This window comes from Rhinatrema bivittatum, chromosome 9, assembly GCF_901001135.1.
Source record: "Rhinatrema bivittatum chromosome 9, aRhiBiv1.1, whole genome shotgun sequence".
Lineage (NCBI taxonomy): Eukaryota > Metazoa > Chordata > Amphibia > Gymnophiona > Rhinatrematidae > Rhinatrema > Rhinatrema bivittatum.
In genome coordinates this window covers 208,997,936-209,020,343 of record NC_042623.1, presented here as the reverse complement: position 1 = coordinate 209,020,343, position 22,408 = coordinate 208,997,936, and the positions used below count along the sequence as shown (strand labels likewise).

The following is a 22,408-nucleotide window of genomic DNA, read 5'->3' as shown; positions in this document are numbered from 1 at the left end:
TTTACTCCAAATATATTTTGCTTTTGCTCAGAGCAGGAGCTAGTCCAGCTGGCATCTTTTGCTTTTTTTAACTCCAATTATTCCCTATGGGAAGAAAAGTTTTTTTTTTTTCTTATCCTCCCAAAGAAAAATGTTAGAACCTAGCCATGCTATTGTTTACTTTTATATTTTTTTTCTGATTCAGTTGGAATGTAATCAGAAAAAAGTGCCAGAGGTAAGATGGGAAAAGTTCCATTTGCAACCTCCTTGCTTCTTTTAAAGAGACAGTAATGTGATTGATGCAGCACCTAGTCTGGAGGAAAGGAGGTGGTCACTCGACACATTTCTTACATTTAACAGCACCCTGTATAAAAAGGGCATACCCCGGTGCCCTTTTTATACGGTAAGAGACATGTACTGCTTTCTGCATATTACAGGACATGCTGAGCATCCTGCAGGAAAATATTCTACCTCTGGGCAAATGTAAAGGAACTGACTGAGTGCACCTGAGTAGATTCAACCTGAACAAAGCTGCCAACACCCAATTGTGTAACAAGATGCGTGGCCGTGTGACCTCTCAGAAAGGCCACCCTTACAGCTTGCTTGGTAAGGTGAAAGTGATGACTGATCTGCATTATTTGGCTACTGACTCCTTCCAGAAAATAGCAGGAGCCATGACTGGCATTAGTTAGTCCTCTCTCTCTTTATATACGTCAACTCTTCTTTTTGGTTCACGCTTAATTATGTAACCCCTTTTCAGTGGGTTTCCTGCACACAGAGGTGCACTTTTTGTCCTGGGGCCACAAACTCCCTCTTTCTCTGCTCACAGTCTATGGGCCCCATGGGTCCTTGTCATGATGCTCATATATTAAGCCAGAGCCCCCTTTGGTCAGGAGTTGGGGGTTGTACTGCATGGGTGCTGGAGTTATTGTCGTCTTTGATGCTACTGATGTCTTCATAGCGTCTAACATTTAATGGGTATCCATTGTTGGCCTGACTGCTAACTCCCTTCCTTCATCCTTCCCTTTATCCCTTCTCTGCTCCTCACTCCATCAGCTCCCTATTTAAGTACACCTTTAGCCTGCTAAAAAGCCAACTTCACTCTGCAGATTACACCAGAGGCTTCCTGGCCCTTGCACCAGTAAAGGTCAGCACAAATTTGTGTTCCTTGGGATCTTCCCAGGCTGGAAGAGGTAACTGTAAGCAGACAGACAGAGAGGAAGAAGCTGAGGATGGAGAGGGGGCCACTGAAGGTGCAGTGTCCCCAAGAGCTTGAAGATTGTCCCAATACTTTAAGAGGTCTTTAGAAGGTGTGTAGTGTGTAAGTGTTGTTATGACAAAGCTGATGCAATTTTTAGATGTTGAGTGTTTGTGTGGTTGACCTGCTGTGACAGTACTTTGTGGTCCTATTTTTCAGGAGCTTCAAGTTAAGGTGTCCCCTGGTATTACCATATGGGGCAAATATGGCACCTTTGCATCCTGCCTTTATGTTTCTGATGCTAGTCTTCCCTTGGTTAAATGTATGTGAACTGCAAGCTACCCCAGCATTGGAAAAGTGGAGTGGCCTTCCTTGAATTCACAGAAAGGTGTGTTTAACCAGCTGACTATGGCATATTACACCTTTGTGATCAGGACAGATACAGTGATGGTAGAGTCGGGCTTTGTAAAGACTGTAGCCTATCATGCTTCTTCCCAAGTGACTGATGGTAATGTTTGCCCTTTAACAAGTGGTTTTATCACGCGTGTATGAGTGATGGGGTTTTCCCTATTGATTCCTATGGAGCTGGGTAGAAAGGATAGTATGCAAATTAGGTGGTGTGGAGACAGAAAGGTGGGCAGGAACTTTTGACGGTTTTTTAAAATTCTTTATTTATATAAATTTACTACAAATTTTCAAGAAAACAATCTTGATGAGAAAAAGAAAGAAGATCAAAAACATTGCATACTTATACATAGTATAGGAAACTGAATACATGCTTCTTCAATTCTACAAGTCCACAATATAGGATCCAATTACAAAAAAGGAAATGAAAAAGAAATTTCCCAAAGGGAATTTAGGAAAAAGCAGTGTTTAAACAGCGAGTGTATTATACTTAATAGGGCACACACCGCACAGGAGGAGGAACAAAACTAAAGCTTCGATTCCCATTACTCTGCACAGTTACTTTATCACTTAGGAAAAAAGTTAATTGAGGAGGGGAAAAAAAAAGACATATTAAAGCCCCTTATATTTAATGTCACATTTACATGGGCATTTCAGGACAAACAAAGCCCCTGTCTGCAAAACTCTGGGTCTCAATAGAAGAAACTGCTGTCTCCTCTTCTGCGTTTGTTTAGTAACATCAGGGTAGACTCTTAACTTTTAAGTGGAAAAATTCTTCAGTACGATGTTTAAAGAAGAATCTCAAAACCCAGTCCCGATGAGGTTCAAGTGTAAAGGTAACCAACATTGTGGCTGCCCTCACCATTTCACTATCTGATGTTTCCAATAACTGGGATATATCCAGATTCGAAATTAAACAATCCGTCTCCTGAACTCCATCTTGGGGAACTTTTGACTTCTAATCTTTAAATTGCGTTGACGTTATGGCCCAAAGAGTTTCCTAGTTTTTTTTCTAGAGGGGACTGAAGTCACTGGAGAGACTTTGTTTATCCTAAAAAGGATAATGAGACTCAGGCAGATGGAAATGAGCAGAGCTGGCCCGAAATGCCCCAATTATGTGCCCATTTGTGCCTGGTTCAGCCTCCAACGTAACCTCTTCTCCATCTTTGATTATTGTTATTCACCATGTTGCACTCAGCCTTCGCTCCAGCTTCAAAATGAGCAAATCGGCAACTTAGACACTGGAGCCTAAGCACTGAAACTAAATTTGTGCTAGAAATTGTTTTGTGTGTGCTTGCTAAAAAAATTTAAATTAGCTGGGGTAGATGCAAAGTATACAGGAACTGTTTTTATTATGTGTCATTGTGCTACATTAATTGCTGAGCCTCACTTGGAGCATCTCTGATGTACAAACAGGTTACAAGCTAAATAAATAAATAAAGTTGTAGTGCACATTCTTTATGCAAATTTTCATAGAGAAACTACCTCTGTTACTTCTCTTTAAAACTTTGCAAGTTCGCACAGTAAAAATGCCCGTGTACTTTGCACCTCCTCTTTTGTGCAGGAGGCAGGGAGGGGTTGTGTGCATGCAGTGTCCCTCTCCCGAGCTAAGCATGTCTCTAGGGACGTCTTCATATAGTTCAGCTAAGTGTGCACCCGCTATAAAGATAACTGCATCTGCTTTCAGCTGGCCAGGGGAGGGCAGCTTGTAGACAAGCTACTTTTCCCAGGCAAATTGATGTTTACCTGGGGAAATGATTTTGAAAATTGCCCTCTTATGGGCCAACTGTACGAGCAGGTGCAAAGTCCTAACTTCAACTGCAGATCTTTCACTAATTTGCAAAGGGAATGAATGCATGTACTTTCTCTTTGGAAATCGCCCAAGGAAAAAGAACCTGCAGATTTGCACCTGCTTTTTCTGTGGATATTTTTCTCCTGAAAAGCAATTCACATGGATTTGAAAATGCAAAGCTGCGAGTCTTATTGCCTCCCCCTGTTCTGACCCCACCCATAGGAATACCTTTATGAAAATGCAGGGAAAATTAAGCACGTAACATGCATACTTCTACCCTCATACAGGATGTGCAGCCTTCCAAAAGCTCTTTTACCTGGCTAAATTTAGCTACTGGGGTAGATGCAAAGTGTATATGGCTTTTGAAAAATGCCTTCTTAATGTGCATGCTAAATTGCCACTTAATGAGCCATTCACTAAATTTTAGTGGGTACAGGACAAAAAAAAACCCCAGCCTCAGTAATATGTGCATGACACATTAACCCCAAAATGCATAGCATGTGGCTCTCAAACTCCCGCATGCTAACCAGCCTACATGGTAAGTGCAGCACTAGGAAACTTGGACTTCTTTTGCTATTGTTCGAAATAACGGCGTGAAAGATGTCTCTCATCATTAAGAGGGTAATTTCCTAATCGCCCATATTGGTGCAAAGTCTGCAGGTACGTTTTTACCCATGTGGACCTTGCACACATTTTCAAAACTGAAAATATGGGCATTCTTTCCCCTGGAAAACTATCTGTACACATTTGCACCTGCTAATTTGTGTGGGTAGTTTGTCTGAGACAAAATTACATGCATGCGTCTGATCTTTCAAGAGTTGTACGCACAAGTGCAACCCCCTCCCCTCCCCCGCTCTCAGCGTGCAGTGACTAAGTGTGCAGGTTCACCGGCACACAAGTCCATTTTCAAGAGTATAGCATAGGAATGGCTGTGAAATAAGCCTGGGAATTAAGAAATACTCTTCAAAAAAATGCAGGGAGACTCCTGGTGGCACCAGTGGAGTTACTGAAAAGTGCCATTTGTGCCGGCGCATATTCCTTGTAATAATTATCAGTGGGGTTTTTTTTGCTACAAACTCATAAAAGCTAAGGGCCAGATTTTTAAACTTATGCGCGGGCGTAGATTTGTTCGCGCAACCTGGCGAACAAATGTCACAAGCCTCAGCAGTGATGCCGCATTATGTTCCTGAGCACTTGCCTTTTTTTTTTTTTTTTAAAGCACAAAATTTCTCACCAGATTTTTGTGTGTCAGACAATTTTGTGATTAAATCGTTTGACAAAAGTTGTTCCTGCTCAGCAAAAGTTGATGATTTCTGGAGAGCTTATCTGGAAAATGTACAATTTAGTTTTCATACATCTTTCTCACCAACTAATGTTGTATAATGATCGAGAACTTTAAATTCTGATCTGAAATGCTTTTAAGCTTTAATCGATAAGTTGTAATAGATGCAGCCAATGCCATCAAATTATCTTCTGAGCCATGTTGGCAGTGGAGCCAAGAATTAATTGTGTGATAACAGTGGGCAGCAGGAGCATCCTCTGGCTGACCCTGCTAGACAGTGTTGAGTTCTCAAGATGAAGTCCAGAGTCCTTAACTCATCAGAGCACTAATAGCAAGAAACTCTGGTCCTTTTTATTACTGTTTAACCCCCCCTTCCACACTGCAAATATCTGTAGTCGGGCCCCCAGATAGACCCTGTGTCACAGAAGGTTCTTCAGAAAGGATTTTGGGTGGGGAAGATCCCCCCCAGAATCTCTGCTTGGGTTTTGATGCAAATTTTGGGAGAAAGTGTGTGATTATACTCTAAGGTGGTAACTTTTAAACATCCACATGGGCGTCTGTGTGTGCGTGGTTGTCGGCACTCGCACATGGACGCGCCAATTTTATATTGGCGTGCGCATGTGTACGTAAGTGCCATCTCGCGGGTGTATATGGGGGGAATTAAGTAGATGCACGCGGCAACGCAATAGGCCTTTTCCCTAGTTCCCTCCCAGTCCGCTCCAGTAAAGGAGGGAACTTTCTAAACCTCTTTGCTAACCTGCCTCCCTTTTACCCTATCTGCCCTGATGCCTAATACCCTGCTGAGTACTCTTGCTTTCTTTGTTTTTTTACTTACCCGCAGTCCATTGTTCCCAGCACGTGCTTCAGCAGGACAGAGCCTTAATGGTGCTGTCCCGGCCTGCACGCCCTGCCCAGACCTTGCCTCCGGCCCACCCCTTTTTTGAAAACCCTTTCTTCTGTGCATACTGGGAGATACACGCGTGGCCGCAGGCGTTTGAAAATCCGCATGGCGCGCTTCCTGGCCACGCGTGTATCTCCCAGTATAGGCGCATTTAGACCTTTGAAAATTCGGCCTTCAGAGTTGTTCATCACTGCTCAGTGTATAGGATGGAAAGTGTAGTATTTTGCATGGCCACTAGATGGCACACTTTCTGGTGAAATTAAATGATGCATTTGTATGATATCAATGTGGGAAGAGTGTATAATGGCTTGTATGAGGAATGTCTCCTTCAAGAAGGATGGGGAGAAGAGTCCTGTAGAGGGCTTGTTCCTAGGGCATAAAATGCTCTGTTTTGAGGTTTGGCAGACGGAGATGGAGAGAGCCCATCTGAGGAGTGGGTACTCCCAAGATATCCTTTCTTGTGAGAAGGCCTTGCAGGGGCTTTCTTTTTCAGGGCAGAGGCCCACGTTAGAGAGATGTTTTTCTTCAAAAGGAAATAACCAGGGGACCTGATCTGAGTATGGGAGATGGTGGAGTTGGGAGAGTCTATGGGAAGGAGTTAGAGTGAGTAGTCCAGGAAAGGTTAGAGTCAGAAGAACCAGGGACGTTCTTGCTATTGTCTGGATGAGTGTTGAGAGGAAACTGTTGAAAGGTTATAGAGTTTCTGATGGTGTTGAAGGGAATTATTATGAGTCCAGTAAGTTGAGAACTAAACGTGTGATATATTTTATGCTAAGACTGTGAGAGTCAAGGTCTAGTGGGAAAAGGGGGTTTGAGGGGGAATTCATTTTCCCTAGGGTATTTTTGACCAAGTGGAGAGGAGAGAGGGAAGGATGTTTTGAAAACAGTTCCTTTTACCAAGGGGAAAGTGTATATAATTGTTGAAATGTTATTATGTTGAACTCTTCCTGCCTAGTTCAGCTGTGTGAGCCTATTTATCCTGATTTAATCAGTGATTTTCACTTTACGTTACATACTCTAACTGCAAATAAGTAAAAGCTTTGTTTTGCTGGAATATATCCTTGGAATGAATCTCTATTTTCTGGTTACTGTGAGTGTCGGGGTAGTGAGGAGACAAGAGGGGGGTCATAGAGGGGATTCTCAAAGAAAAAGATCCCCATCCAGCTCAGCCGTTCTACATAATCCTCCCTGCCTTTGGGCCTGGGTGCACTACACCATCTACTTGACCCACATCCTACTGAAAGACTGGCACTCAGCTTGCTCAGACCCTCTCACATTTTATGTGCCCTGTCTGGGTGGGATCACATATTTGACTCAAATAGAGCTAATTAATTTTAAAACTATTTATGTACATCCCCTGTTTATTTCAAAGGACCTTACCAGTGAGCTAATGATCCACTATGTGAAACAATGCTGGGTAGGAGCCAAACAGGATGCCGACGTCTCCCCCCAGTCTTCAAGGTCACGCCTGTTATGGTGAAAATTTGAAATTGGTCTTCATGGTACTGAAATGTAATTTTGTTGTGCCCTATGCTGGGCTGCATAGGGAGAGGAATATCTAGTGAAAAAAAAGGAAGTGATAATCCTGGAGGAAAGCAGGAGCAGAGGAGATATGATACAGACCTTCAGATTCTTGAAAGGTTTTAATAATGCACGATCAACAACAAATCTTTTCCACTGGAAAGAATCCAATAGAACCAGGGGTCACGAAATGAAACTCCGGGGAGGACGACTCAGAACCAATGTTAGGAAATATTTCTTCACGGAGAGGGTGGTGGATGCCTGGAATGCCCTGCCGGAGGGAGGTGGTGAAGATTTCAAAAGGGCAAGGGATAAACACTGTGGATCCCTAAAGGCAAGGGGGAGGGGAATGAAGTAAGAGGCATCGGGGTATCTTGCTGGTGTGGAAGGTACTACCTTTGCAAATAGACTTCAAAGTGTGATACCACTCCATCATTGCTCACTGCTTCAATGGCAGGGAGAAAAGAGGAAAGGAGGAACTGGATTCAGATAGCAACCAACAAAGACATGAACTGTAGGGGTCTGGGAAAACACATGAGCATGGGGGTAACTTGCTTGGTGGGGGGTAACTTGCTTGATGCAGCGGTTGCTACCCTTAATCAAATGCCTGATACTACACTTCTGATGCAACTCCAACATTGCACATTGCTCTCTGCTTCATCGGCAGGGGGTGAAAGGAAATTGAACTTAAACAGTAACCAACAAGAGCCCTGACCGTGGCAGTCTGAGAAACTGATAGGTATGGGAGCTTGCTGGGCAGACTGGCTGGGCCGTAGGGTCCTTTTCTGCTGTCACTTTCTATGTTGTGATGGAGGAGCAGCAGGTTATACTGTGTTACAGGCACAGCAGAAACAGCTAGAAAAAGGCCATGCTGTTTAAGAGTTACAGTAGAAACACGGGAAGGTGACACGGGCTCAGACTTTCCTCCTGCTACTGGAAGGGATGGCACGGATGGTTCCTTTGGCGCTGCTTTTGCTGATGCCGAAACTAAATGTAACCGGCCAGGATCCAAAATCCAGGAAGGAGGTAAAATGGTAAATGCCCTCTCCCCATCCCCCTCAAACAATGCCAGGGCAACAAGGAGAAGAAGAGAGTGCTTTTTTTCATTGGTGGACCTTGTCCCGATCTCCTCCTGGGGGGCGGGGGTGGGTTCTCATTTTGATCAATGCACTGTTTCTGGTCTCAATGCAAAGGTTCGAAGCAGGAAGATTTGCGCTGAGACACCCAAGTGGGGTACATGAATATTGTCCAGTTTCTTTCAAAGATAGTGTTGCCCCTCTCAAAAATATGGTAGTCAGTGCCACCATTTCAGTGGGTAATAACCTGGGCCTGGCACAGTTTACCTGGGCTCTGCCAGTACTGACCTGAAGCTTTGATGATGAAGATGCTCAGAATAATAGTCAGTGCTGCATTTCCTGTAGTGGCCACGGCTCAGGTCTTGGTGATATTACCAGCTTAGAATGACTCTAGGTTTCCTAACCAGTGGCTGCTGTTCAATAATAATAATAATATCTTCCTATCCCGATTCTTTAGCTGCGTCCCACGCTCTGCATAATGTCTTGGACGTGAATAGACCGGTGCAGACTTGCTAAGTTTCTTTTCACACTCTTGCACCACAATTTTTATTTTTTTTTTTTGTAATGATATTTTAAAGGTAAAGAGGTAGGTTAGAGAAGACCTGATTTCGATGAAGCTTGAAAGAGAGAGAATCGTTCTTAAAGCATGTTCATTGCGTAACCAAAGTGAATTGGTATGGGCTACACCCAGTGCTTCAGGCAAACCATTATGTTTGTGACCAGGTTGCTAAAAAGGATCTACTTTTGCAAATTTTTTCACCATGGAATTTAAAGGAAAAAGTTTTTTGTTTTTTTTGCTTTAATGAACAGGGCAGCGTTTCACTACACTCACAAGCCACTCTTTTTTTTTGTCTTTTAAACTGGTGAAGCACTGCAGAACAGTGGAATTTCATGTTTTTCTGCCTTTAGTTTGATAATTCTCTTATTAAGGTGCATTGGTGAATAGTTTTGTGACTGGAAATTTTGCGAGAACTATTCACAAAATGAAAAGTTTACTCATTGCACAGCCTTATTCGTGATTCTTTAGCTATATTGTGATCATGGAGCTGGGCTGACAAAATAAAACCAAATCCTAAATGTAATAGGCTGCTGGACTAGAGCATTTGATGGCAAAGCATTTGTTTACTTCCGGTATAACCTGTTGTATGTAAAGCCTGTTGCTAATTTATTGTTTACTGTAAACCGAGGTGATGTATATCTATACGTACCGCGGTATATAAGAATCTCTAAATAAATAAATAAATAAAGCACCAAAGTACTAAACTGTCTTTGAATAAAGTTACTAGAAACATGAGACAAACCAGGAGACAGGGGTTAGCCTTACTGTGGTTCTAATCAAAAGTAGCATTAAAGGGTTTGATATTCAAATCTTCCTGGACATGTAACTTAGCTGGATATGACCTATCCGGCTAAGTTACAAGAAATATTCATTGGCACAGTTATGCCTCTGAATATCCACATATAAGCCGCTACTCATCCAGGTGTTATATCCTGTTCATTGGCAGGTCTAACATAGCCAAATATGTTATCCTGCTAAGGCTGAATATTGCCAGTTAGCTGGCTAATTTATTCGGCTAACTTATTTCGCTAAGTATCACCACCCCGATCCATCCATTGCCACCTCACAAATTGACCGGCTAAAAGATAGCCCAATAAGTGGCTTATCAGGCTTATCTAGTGGCCACTGAATCTAACTGGATATTCAGTGCCCCACTAGATAGCTGGATAAATCCTACTTATCCGGCTATCGAGTGCTGAACACGCTTTGGATTATGGGCTCACCATTTTCAGAGCGCACCAACTGGTGCTCACTAAAGACCCAGATGTATGAAGCATTTTTTCCATAGACACTAAGGGATGAAGTCACTAAACTGCGGAAATGTTAATGCACACAACAACGTGCTTTCATGTTCAGTACCTACTATCAATTCAGGGGAGAAAACCTGCGTATTGAATGACTGTAGCTACAGTTTAGTTCTGGAAATAAGATAATGAGCTTATTATTATTATTTTATTTATTTGTTCTTTCTGTAAGTGTGGATAATTAAATGTAATAAAATCTATAAAAATTAAATAGAACTCCCACCAAAAATTGTAGAATTAAATATAATAAAATCACATAGGCCAAAGGCCTGATAGGGACCCAAGACTTCAAGCCAATTCATCCTTCATAATTCATCCAAATCAAAAAACTAAAACATATAAGGAAAGATACATTGCGAAATTAGTTCATTATCACCTTATTTGCATTTCTACACAAAATGTTTTCCTCCATGTGTTAAGGTGGAGCCAAGGAGTTACTATGGAAAAACTGCGGCATTAGCTCCTGCCATCTCTCCAATGCCATTGAAAGCCCCTCTCCAAGCTACTAACATCCCCGATTCCTTTCAGTGCAAAACCGACTTCCGACACAATCACCTCTCCTGGGCGCCCAGTGCAGTAAGCAAATGAGCTGCCGTGCTAAAATGGATACGCTAGGGATAAATTAATTGTGTGTCCCTAGTGCATCCATGCTATCCGGCGTGCAGGAGATGTGGCTGAGCGTGGGTTAGGAAAATGGGCACTCAATTTACGAGTGTCCCTTTTATCCCGCGGCAGCTAATTTACTGGCACAATACACACACACACACAAGGTGCACGGCCCAGAGTGTGTACATTGTGGGTCTATATTGTGCACCCCCCAATTTTTTTATTTTTTTTTTTTTACATCAAGTCATTTTTTTGCATGGTGCAGCTTTCTGTGGTTCCTCCTACTTGGTATTATGATAATACCAAGTAGGAGGAAGCACAGAAAAGCAGGTTTTTTTTTAAATTTTTAAGTTAAGCCTTGATGCGCGGGAAAACTTTACGCCTGCTCCAGGGCAGGTGTAACATTTTATGGGTTAAAAAGTGCGCCTTGGATGCACGGGGATTTTTTGCACCTCAGGGTAATATCTAATAGCCTCATCTACGTGGAATTTACATGTGATGAGCGCTGTTAGCTACGTGTGAGTTTGGACGTGCGTCATGGATACACCGATTCCCTTATTGCATCAGGAGTTATGGATGCGCATCCAAAATGTGTGTCCAAACGCTCATTAACCTGTGCGCTGGGCTGGGTGCCCTTTATTGCATTGGCCCCAGAAATCATGGGCAGGGCACCTCCTTATCTGCTGAAGTTAGTAACTTTTAAACCAGCCTGCTTTCAAAGCAGACTCTTAGGACCTTATTTTCTAAGGCTATCGCAGGTAGCTCACGCCTGCACAACCTACATCGAGGTGGAGTCGGCCCCGGAAGAGGAGGAGTCAGGGTGTCACCGGGGCCGACTCCACGAAGACGGTGCCCAATAACTACACCTTCTATGGTGGAGTTATTGGGTGCGATGCCGGCAGCGATCGCACCGTGGAGGTGCGATCGCTGCCGGCTAGCGCAGGACCGCCCCCCCGTTTCGGCCCCCCGCCCCTCATTGCCGCATTTTTCTAAAGTACCGCAGGCCTGCGGTACTTTAGAAAATGAGGCCCTTAATTTGCTTTATTGACTCTGCTCTTAAAATTAAAATAACATTCTAGTAATCTGGTTTAAAGAAGCAGAACAAACGTTATTTATTTATTTATTTATTTTTTTAATAGAAATGTTCCACTCCGTGAAGGCTACTTCCAAGCAGAAATATAAGCTTTAGGTGTACGGGTAAAGTAACCCCATTTGTCCATCCCCACTAGCTAGACAATGGAAACGAACACATGAATAACTTTTCAATTACACCTACGGTTTACATTTCTGCTTGGGGGTAACCTGCATGGAGCGGCAGTTGGTACTATCCTAAAAATAAAATAAAATAAAACTTCCTGGGCAGACTGGATGGACCAGTTTGGTCTTTATCTGCCATCATTCACTATGTAAACCTTAGAGAAGCCAGGATGAACTCAAGTGGAATTGTAAAAGTAAGCATTTATGTTTCATCTTAGCTTCTTAAAGAAAGCTTGTTTAGGTTAGTTTAAGTATAGAAAGCAGTGACTGGAAACAAAATGCACAGAAGCCATTCAAAGTCTCAGATGCTTTTAATATCAGTAGTTAGGCAATGAAAGAAAAATGCACGGAAAATGTCATTTCTAGTCTACAGTATGTGCTTCTGCCACAATAAGATGGTTAAGGAGTGCGTGGTGTTTATATGTTGTAATTAGTGTAAGGGAAAACATGGCAGAGCCACCATGATAGTACACGTTCCTTCAAAGTGCAAGAATGAAATTTGGGGTAGCCCATGACCACCAACCTATAAGCCTTCACCTGGAAAAGTCTTGAGGTTTCCAAGACTGGGAGAATGGATACCCTAAGTTGAATTAACAGTAGCCACAGCATTGCTAACGCAAGTCCATGCCATCTGGAGTTGCTGTGTTATCCTGTGTTTTGCAGGGTATTAAGTACTGAAAGCTCATTAGGATGGGGCTAGGTCAGATTCTAATCCAAGGACTGGATCAACATCTGAAGATAAGAACTACCAAAGTGAGGCAGACCAAAGGTCTCTCTAGCCCAGTGTTCAGCCCCCAACTGCGGCAAATAGCAGGTGCTTAAGGGAAATGCATAAGGAACAGGGCATGTGTAGGGAGGTCCATCGCTTGTCACACCCTCCAGCTTCCAGCAGACATGGATCAATGATGCGGGAAACCCAGGGTACCATCCTTGACTCTTAAATAACTTACGATTTTGCTTGGCAAGACAGACTCCCCACAATAGAAATCTTTGTAAATTTACTTTCTTAACTCTAGGAGAAGGACTTTACTTATAGTATTGAGGATCTTGGCCTGGGGAAAAATTACCAAACCTCTAACAAGATAACTGTGACACTGTCAGTTCCAAACTGCGATGCCACTTTCTTGTCAGTCTTCTAAAGGAAGTCCATCCAAAATGGAGAGAGAGAGAGAGAAATCACCTAGGAGGGGATGATGTTGGGGCAATGGTAGTGGTGTTATACAGGCCTATTAAATTTGAGACAACTCCTTCTTTCCTCCTTGCTGTTTGCATGTCATTTTGGTAGCTTTTTGCAGCGTTAAAAGTTTGAAAGCTTAAATACTTTTCAGTATGTAATTGGGCAACACGAGTCTATGAACCATAGCAGAGAATGTAATTGGAAATGTTTTTCACTGCCAACATGGTTTCTTTACAAGTTGGCTTTATTCTAGACTCAGGGAGGAGGAAGCCATATTTCCCTTTGTCACGAAGTTCAAATGTGAAGGAGTACTTGATTCCTTCGTCATAAGCCCAGTCATCAGATGATCCGGCCGTAGGGTCTGAAACACAAGAGCGTTAAAGAAGAAATACTGTAGATTAACATCAAACAGATGCAGAGTTGGATGAAGGCAGCAGAGGTGAGAGGAAGACTGGAGAAGTAAGGGCTCAGGGAGCTGCAGGCTATTTACTATCAGCACGCGCAAACAAAAGTACTTTATGGAGAAACACAGACACACCAGAACCCCTCCAACCCCCCCCTGAAAGAAACAGAAAGCTAATAGATGGAGCTATATTGGATAATAAGAGGGACTGAAAGGAATGATGAATTAGTTGATATTATATGATACACTAGATGCACAGTAACAAAATTAATCTATGAGCAAGGAGGGCAGCTCTCCTACTCGCTGTGGTAGGAGGGGTACTGGGGATACTATAAACGTCCTTCTGTAAAAGAAAATGTTCTGTACTATGCTGCACCTTAAAAGCACCCGCAATCTGTACGTCTTGCAATGGCAACCTGCAAACGGCCGCACAGACTTTAGTGGAGGTTTTGCAAGTTGCCATGGCAGCCCACCGGAAATCCCCAGGGCCCCAGTGGATTGCTGGCAACTTAAGATGCTGATACTGAACGCATATTCCTCAGAGGAGCTAGGGTTAATATTTAAATGTTGACATGGTTTATGTGAGGGGGGGGGGATGGCAGGAAGGTCGAGAATTTAGGAGGGAAAGTTAAAAGCAGCCATCTACTTAAGCCATGAGGCAGAAGGCGACTTGCTTTTCTTAAATGGGAGCTTGTGCCATGTACGTGCGCTTCAAAGTTTCAGAGGTACCACACAGCGAGGAGTAATACCATCCACCGCTGCTCAGTGCCCTGCGGAGGTCCTGGGCTCGATTCTGTTGTCATTGTTTCTTACATTCTTTTTGTTGCTTCTCTATTTCTCTTGCTCACGTCTGCTGGCAGAGAGACTTGGAAGAGCTTAAAAAATGACTTCCCCCTAGAATGGCAGCCGATTGATTCGTGCTACATGGATGATGTCATTTGTGATAGCATGGCTAACTTTATTTACTTATTTATACAACATGTCATCTCTTTTCCAAGACAGTCTGCTCAAAGGGGGATGTCTAAAAATTAGATATCCAAATAACCTTAAAAATCTGGATACTGTTGGTATTATTTGACTCCTTTGCTAACATGCGTGCGCCATCAGCTACAAAGAATTTCAGAGGAGCTGCTTAAAAAAACATTAAAAATAATGATTTTAGCAGACATAATTAATGGACGCAGGTCTTCTGTAATGGACGCAGGTCTTCTGTATTTGAAAGGCAGCACAGGAATCAGAGTATAATTTTCTTCTAAAGAGAGGCTACTCTAGGCCCTACTGCAGCCCCACTCCACAGCCAACCAAAAGGTCACCATGTGGAAGTGCTTAGCCTTGGGTATCTATTGGTGCTATCTGGCACTGGGAAGCATTTGATGGTGAAGATTTATTAAAAGCAAAATTAAAAAAAAATGTTTGTTTACATTTTTACTTGCTTAAAATGCTGCAACATTTGTGATCTGAGGGCCAAGTACTGTTTGGCATCTGATCCTTTTTCGGGTTGTATCATGGATCAGCTCATGGAGTGTAATAACCCTGTCAGGGCTCTGTAAGTGGATACGGAGTCGGTGGATATAGAGGGGAGGCAGTGCATCCAGTATATGCTTGTGGTAACAAGAACGTTCCTTTAGCTAACTTTGCCTCCAGCAGGTGTCATGTGCTCTATCATAGCACTATGCACCTACAGTGGTGCATTGCCTAACTAAGGGCCTGATTCTGTGTCTATAGGAAAAGTGATTAGTAAATGAGGCCCTAACATTGATAAGCTGTGTCAATATGTTGCTTTGACCAAATGGGAACTGAAAACATGGCTCTTTATCAAAGCTTATAATCTAACATAAACCGACAACGTCACAATCAGATCTTTAAACAATATTAGTAAACTGAGTAAAAAGAATCGAACAGTATTAAGTGTAAATAAAAGTCTACAGCATGAGCATGGTACATAGGGTAATGAGCTGAAATAGCACCTTAATTAACGCATATTTGATGATATTGTGTTGACCTAGAATTAGTATTTATAACTGTAAGAAACTAGATAATGCACGAAACTAGATAATGTATGAATATGACCTCGACTATGTATTAACTGTTTGTATTAATCCCAGAACATGAATGCTGACCTAAAATGGGAATGTTGACCCAGAAACCAAACGATAACTTTGTAAACCATTGTGATCTTATTTTGGAACCACGGTATATAAAACACCTAAATAAATAAATGACTACTTTACAAATTGTTGGTATTTGTCCAAATTATCCTGTTTAAAATACAAAGCAAGAAACTTAGGCAAAGGTAAAATGCGGAACAGATTTCTAAGTTCCTCTTAGATATTTAGTTTAAGATTTGATGTCTTTTGATGACATTGCAAATCTGGTTTTTTTTTAAACCCAAAATCTGGATGCAAAATAAAGTGCATACATTTCCCAGAGATTCTGTCTCCTGACTAACTACCTGAGCTTCCATGGAAGGACTTTGAGCTTAACCTCTGAACTCTATTCACTGTAAATTGGATTCTAACTGTAAAGTCGTTTCAAATGCTACTGATTTAATTTTGTTGTAATAGGCTTTGAGGCCATTCTTGGAAAAAGGTGGAATATCAAATATAAATAAATAATAACTGCATTACTTTTAGCTAGCCTGAATGTACTAGCATTTCATAACATATTTTAAAATTTAAACAAAATCTTACATATCGTAGATGCAGATGGCCCATATTTATAAGTTGTATTGTACAGACTCGACAAAGCATCCACTGCTGACTTTGCAACTTTATTCTGATATAAGGAGAAAAAGATCTCATTATTTGAAAAGTGAAATAGCCAACCATAGTTAGAAGATCTTTTTAAATATTATAAACACCAGAAATTAATATGAAAGATGTCATTCATAAGTACAGTCCCTGTGGCACATTTGTATAAATTTGTATATTAAATAATGACAATTTTTGCTTTATAAAAATAAAGTTACTTTTCATATGTATCTGGTTAATTAATTTTATTCCTTTTTAAATTATTTTTTGGGTGGGGAAAGGAATCTTAGTGATTGGTTCAGGTAAGGTAGGAAGGGCATCAGCACTGGAATCGTATCTCTAGGATGGGGAAGAGAGAGGTAGAAGGAGAGGGGATCTCAGGGATGGGGAGAGTGAGAGGTAGAAGGAGAGGAGATCTCAGGGATGGGGAGGGTGAGATAGAGAGTGAAGGTGAGAGAGGGAGGATCAGAGGGGCAGAAGAAGAGAGGAGGATCTGAGATGGGGAGAGGAGAGCAGGGGGAAGGATTGGAAATGGGGGGATGTGGGGAAGGAGATGGAAGGAGGACAGGGTCAAAGGAAGGATTGGGGGGGGGGGGGAGGGATCCAGGGTTGGATCTGGAGAAGGAAGGAGGATCCCTTCTTTCACTGCCTCTCCCCACCTGGAACAAATTCCCTCTCTCTCTCACACATACATCCTTATGCTGATTACCTCTCTCTCTCTCTCCCTTATGTGCACACACCTAGCATTGATTCTTTTCTCTCTCTCTCGCTCACACAGTGCCAATTCCTTTTCTTCTTCCTGACTCCACCTCAACCCTGGTGCTGATCCATTTTCTCCCACTCATATCTATAGACTCCTCTCTCATACACATACCCACATCCAGTGCTGATTACTCCTCTCTCACCTACACCCTTACACTCCCCCCCATCTCGTTGCTGATTTCCCCCCCTCTCTCTTGTCTCCCATTGCTCTGGCATTGATCTCCTCTCTTGTACATACCCCCACCTGCCCTGCCCACCCACTATCTTTTTACTCTCACACACACACTCACATATACATACTCACATACACAAACTACCTGTTCCCATGTTCTCTCTCAGCTACCCCCTAGTACCAATCTTTTCTCATTTCCTCTTCTCCCAGTCAATCCCCTCTCTCACCCTCTCAATTGGGTTCCCCTCTGTTATTCACTCCCCTCCCCCCCCAGCCTCTCTCTCATTTCACTATGATCCTATATCTAATCGGTCCTCCTGCTGAATTCGTTCTAGCCCTCTTCCCATGCCGATTGACTCTCTGCCAAGCTGTGCCATGGTATCTATGGCTGCATCCTCTACTACGTGGGAACTTCTGTAGCAAGGCTGAGATTTTGCAGCCACTGTTGAAGTACCGCATCACTGAAGACCAGTGACTCTGTTTATAAGCTCTGAGCACAATAGAACCCTTTTTTTTTCACAGTAATTCACTATGTATAAAATATTATAGTTTTCTATAAGAAAAAAAGTATTTTTAAAAAAATTAAATGTCAGGTTGTAAAAGTCTGTATCATTGTGCCTTTACATCATAAAACCTTTTGAAATATTAACTGAATCATTAGTTGAAGCATGGATCTACATTGAATAGTTTGTGTTCAGTGCTGCACCCACCACCAAACCTGAGTCGAATGGACGATCAGTCAGAAAATCTTTGGTGCAGACAAAAGGATTCAGATCTCACACTGAATTATTCCAGTCAATTTTTGAGTGATTAGATTTTTGAGGCCCTTCAGGCCTGTTACTATAGATCAAACATAAGCTCCTAAGGCAATCATTCATGGCCAATGGAGTTGCTAGCTGAATTTTAAGCAGAACACTCAACCTGCTTCGTAAACCGCTTTGGTGTTTTTTTTTTATATGTCATATTATCCTATTTATTAGACTTTGTAAACTGTTTTGAAGTTTTGCGGGACTTCAGTTAATCAAGCCAATACTGCACTAGTGAATTCATACAATAATGTACACGATATTGCATTCATACATATGTGAAATCCCATAATACATACATTCCAAAATGTGCATGGAATTTATTCATACTGAAATATACATGTTATGCTTGCCAGCCACGGTGCCATGGTGAAGCCTACCCTGGCTCCCTCGTGGCGGCGGGGAGTCACTGCTGACATAGTGCTCCTCCTTCGCAGCCCTGAGTGCTGCTGTGCTTCGGGTGCTGCCGACGCTGCCGTCTCCATACATCACGGAATGCCGCCAGCACTGCCATGCTCCCTCTCTGCGGCAGCAGGAAGCCGCCGACTCTGCTCCTGCAGTGGGATTTCCCATTGCGCCCCTCCTCCAGATTTAAAGGGCCCGTGGTGGGAAATGCTCCACGGCCCTCCTTGCTGATATCATCGGTTCTACAGTATATAAGGACTTCCTGCACACCCCTCCAGTGCCTTGGCAATAGGTCTCCTCGCTCAGAGTAGTGGATTGCCATTCCTGCTTTCCTGTTTTCCTGTATTCCTGAATTCTTGCGTTCCAGAGTTCCTGGAATCCAGCATTTCTGCCTCCTGTGTTCCTTGTCCTCCTTCATTCCTTGGACTGATTTTGGCTTTGACTTCAGGTTGGACCTTGACATGAGCTACGCTGCCTGCCACAAACTTTGCCTGGACCTTGACACAAGCCACGCTGCCTGTCTCGACCGTTGCCTGACCTATGACCATTAAGCTACTGCCTGCTCCTGTCTCCAACCTGTGCATCAGCTTCATCTCTTCACCCGGACTTCCATTGCTGCAGAGGCCCCACCTAAGTCCAGCTGGCCCTGGCACCTGAGGGCTCAACCTTAGGGGAACGTGGGCTGGAAGTGGTGAAGCTCCAACTGGGACTGCTCTCCACCAGCCTCGCCTACTGACGGTGGGGACCTGTGGGGCTCCTCCCCACAGGTAGTGCCAACTTCCCCTTGGTCCAAGGGGCCACCTGCACAACAATACAGCCAAATATCTGCTGTATAGGATATTTAGAATGAAAGGGGCAGCTTAATTTGCTGATTCAGACTGAGTAAAGCATCCTGTGGATCAATCAGCTAAATATCTCTAGATGAATCGGGCCTTGGAGGTTTGTATAGACATTTCTTTTAGAAAGATGTGGTGGGGAGGCCAAAGTAGATTAGGACAGGACTGTTTACTCATTAGTTTTGCTGAATTTTCTTCTTTCTGTAGCCAGCAGAAACGCGGCCTCTTCACTATTCTCAATATTGCACCTCCTCATAAACGCCACCAGAGCAGTTTGAGGAAAGCTTGAATCTCACCCAGCAAGCATCATGGGTTAATAATAAAAAAATGGGACATTAAAACCTAGGCCCAGACTGCCTTTCTTTTTCTAGTTACCAGTTCTTCATGAGTTGGTGCCAGATCATAAGTGTAGCTGTAAGGATAGAGTAACATCTGAGAATAGGCGTGGAATGTGAGATATGCCTTGATGGAATGGAGGTTGTCGCGAATAAAAGCAGCAACAGCCTTTGTCTCCTTTTCAGATTCAGCAGCACATCCACAGTAGATTTCAGAACATGGGTTTTTTGATGAACCAACAGCTGCAAGTAAGATTTTTCACTTTGGTCAATTCTTGACTAACACCCCAACTGGATAATATAATAAAAAGGACCTTAATCACAGTGGGCCGGGTTTTAAAAGCTCTACGCGCGTAAATCTCCTTACGTGCGCCGGGCCTAGTTTCAAAAGGCCCGGCGATGCGTGTAAAGCCCTGGGACACGTGTAAGTCCCGGGGCTTGCAAAAAGGGGAGGGGGCGGGGTGGAGTGGTCCAGGGGGCGGAGTCAGAGGCTCCCGGCACAGCGGCCATGACTGCCAGCGCGAACAACTTACTTCAGCCCCAGGGCTGAAGTAAGTTTTCAAACAAGCAAAAAATAAATGAAAAAGGGAGGGGAAGGGAAGGGGGGGGTGGGGGTGGGGGGGGGGGTAGGAAACGGGGAAGGCAGCATGGCCTGGAGCGGGCTTGGCGTGCAAGGTGCACAATTGTGCACCCCCTTGTGTGCACCGACCCCTGATTTTATAAGATGCGCGTGTATCTATTAAAATCTACCCCAGTATGCATCTACTTTAAAATCTGTATAATACTTTTTAGCATACATCTAGATCTGCTATTATAGTAAACATGCTTTTATAGTTGCAGTTTCCTTCTTTATGTGAAATTAAGCTGTAATAATAGATCTGTCTAATCAATGATAATACCTCACAGCTTCTAGGTACAAATGCATTTTGTAGTGATGGGTAATTTACTGCACTGAGTATGCCATTAGTCTGGTTGTGCTTCCTACATTGTAATGTACTGATTTATCAGTTAATGCAAACTTGTCCATAACATTTCCCACTGTAAGTCTGGCGTTCAGTTCTTCTTGGATAGACATGATACATACTGCACCACGCAACATCAAAGTTCCTGTTGAGGTCGGTGCCAATGCAATCGTTTTTGGAATTTTTGGACCGATTCTTTCTCCACATGCGATCCTGAAAACAAACAAACAAACAAACAAACAAAATAACATAGGACAAGTAGGCAAGGTTTGCCCTGACCAGGTTGGCTACTTAGACTATTTTTTTTATCGGAGTTCAGATTGAGTGAAAATAACGTCTTCGCAGTGCTGGGTTTCAGATTCAGATGTGGAAATGCGATGTTCACGCCTGACTGCAGAAGCAGGGGGGACATGAGCTGTCGGAAGCAGGAGGGGGTGTGCCCAAGGCTGGAGCTGCTGAACAAAAAGCAAGCCACTCCCCTGGTCTGAACCCTGGAGAATGCCAATGCATCCAAAGAGGTTTGCATGAAGGAAGGGGTGGGAAGGGTCATCGGAGATGGAGAGGAAGAACAAGAGGAAGAAGAAGAGAGAGTTATTTGAATCTAAATGAATTTGCTTCTAAAGATATATTTTTTGTTAATTAATGAAAGGTCAAACTTGCTATGAAACTGCAATATCAGGCAGAGAGAACTTCAAAAGCTTAATAAATAAGAAATACTTGGATGGATACATTACAGTGGTCCATGTCCAGACGTAGCCATCAATGTTTAACACAGGCAGGACATAGAAAGTCAGGCTGTTCAATAGTTTGGTCATAAGCTTGTCCTTTCTATAGGTTTTAATAGCCTGGAAAAGAGAGATAGGAGCAATGTGCTCAATACCATAGAAACACCAGATCCTTTGAGATACTGCGCACATCAGAGATCAAAAACAGACATTAACAGCATAAATACTAAAACATTTACCTAGCTGAGGGGAAAATGCAAATAAACATATCCCAAAACTGATCCTCCACAAAGCAAACTGCTTTATTCTATTGACCAGGGGTGGGCAATTCCAGTCCTCGAGGGCTGCGAACCAGTCGGGTTTTCAGGATATCCCCAATGAATATGCATGAGCGAGATTTGCATGCACTCTACCTCAGGGGTATGCAGATCTATTTCATGCATATTCATTAGGGATATCCTGAAAACCCGTCTGGTTTTCGGCCCTCGAGGACTGGAATTGCCCACCCCTGCTATTGACCATAAAGCCAATAGGATCAAAACTGTCGTGGTCGATATTCAGCACCACTCAGCTGGATAAGTTCCGCCTTGTCTGACTAAGCAGCATGGTTTAGATATTCGGCCGTGGTCAGGGGCTGCCACTTAGTTGGATAAGCTAAATATTTATCCAGCTAAATGGTGGAAGGGAAATGGGCTTAATGAGGAGGAACTAAACTAGCTGGATAGTTGCTCCATAGACCTGTCCTAAAGTTAACCGGATAAACTTATCCAGCTAACTTCAGGATAGCTGGATATAGACCTCAAAACTTTTTAAAAAAGGTTTAAAAACCTGGCTTTTTAAACAAGCCTTTTACAAAGAGAACGGAGAATTGAAAGTAAAAAAAAAAACCGGCAAAGGAACATCAGCACACGGCGCTTTTTTTTTTTCCAACACGTGCGTTTTTTATTAGTTTATTATTTTAACTCACCGCTAACATAATAGAAATACACAGAGCATGAGAATTATACTTGTAAACAAAGTATGATACATGTATGAAAGGACAAGACTTATCACACTCATCAAATAATATTTATTAGGAAATGATGTAACCGAACCTTAATGGCACTTGTTAGAATGTACTGCCCGACACATTTACCAACTTTCATTTATGTGCCTGTATGTAAACCGTTGTGATGGTATATAACTTAGCGACGGT

General features: G+C 42.8%; 1 protein-coding gene across 2 annotated transcripts in view; it reads right to left on the bottom strand.

Moving 5' to 3' along the window:
• Positions 1–12,172: 12,172 nt before the first annotated feature.
• Positions 12,173–22,408, bottom strand: part of LOC115099236 (mast cell carboxypeptidase A-like) — a 55,184-nt gene continuing 44,948 nt past the window's right edge. For both annotated transcript variants that reach the window (XM_029616703.1, XM_029616704.1), the window contains exons 7-11: positions 21,223–21,333; positions 20,611–20,701; positions 19,567–19,769; positions 16,151–16,235; positions 12,173–13,418 (exon numbers count right to left, since the gene is read on the bottom strand). In XM_029616703.1, the coding sequence (XP_029472563.1) occupies positions 13,231–13,418; positions 16,151–16,235; positions 19,567–19,769; positions 20,611–20,701; positions 21,223–21,333 (678 nt within the window). In that variant the 3' untranslated portion in view covers positions 12,173–13,230. The remainder of the gene's footprint in view (positions 13,419–16,150; positions 16,236–19,566; positions 19,770–20,610; positions 20,702–21,222; positions 21,334–22,408) is intronic.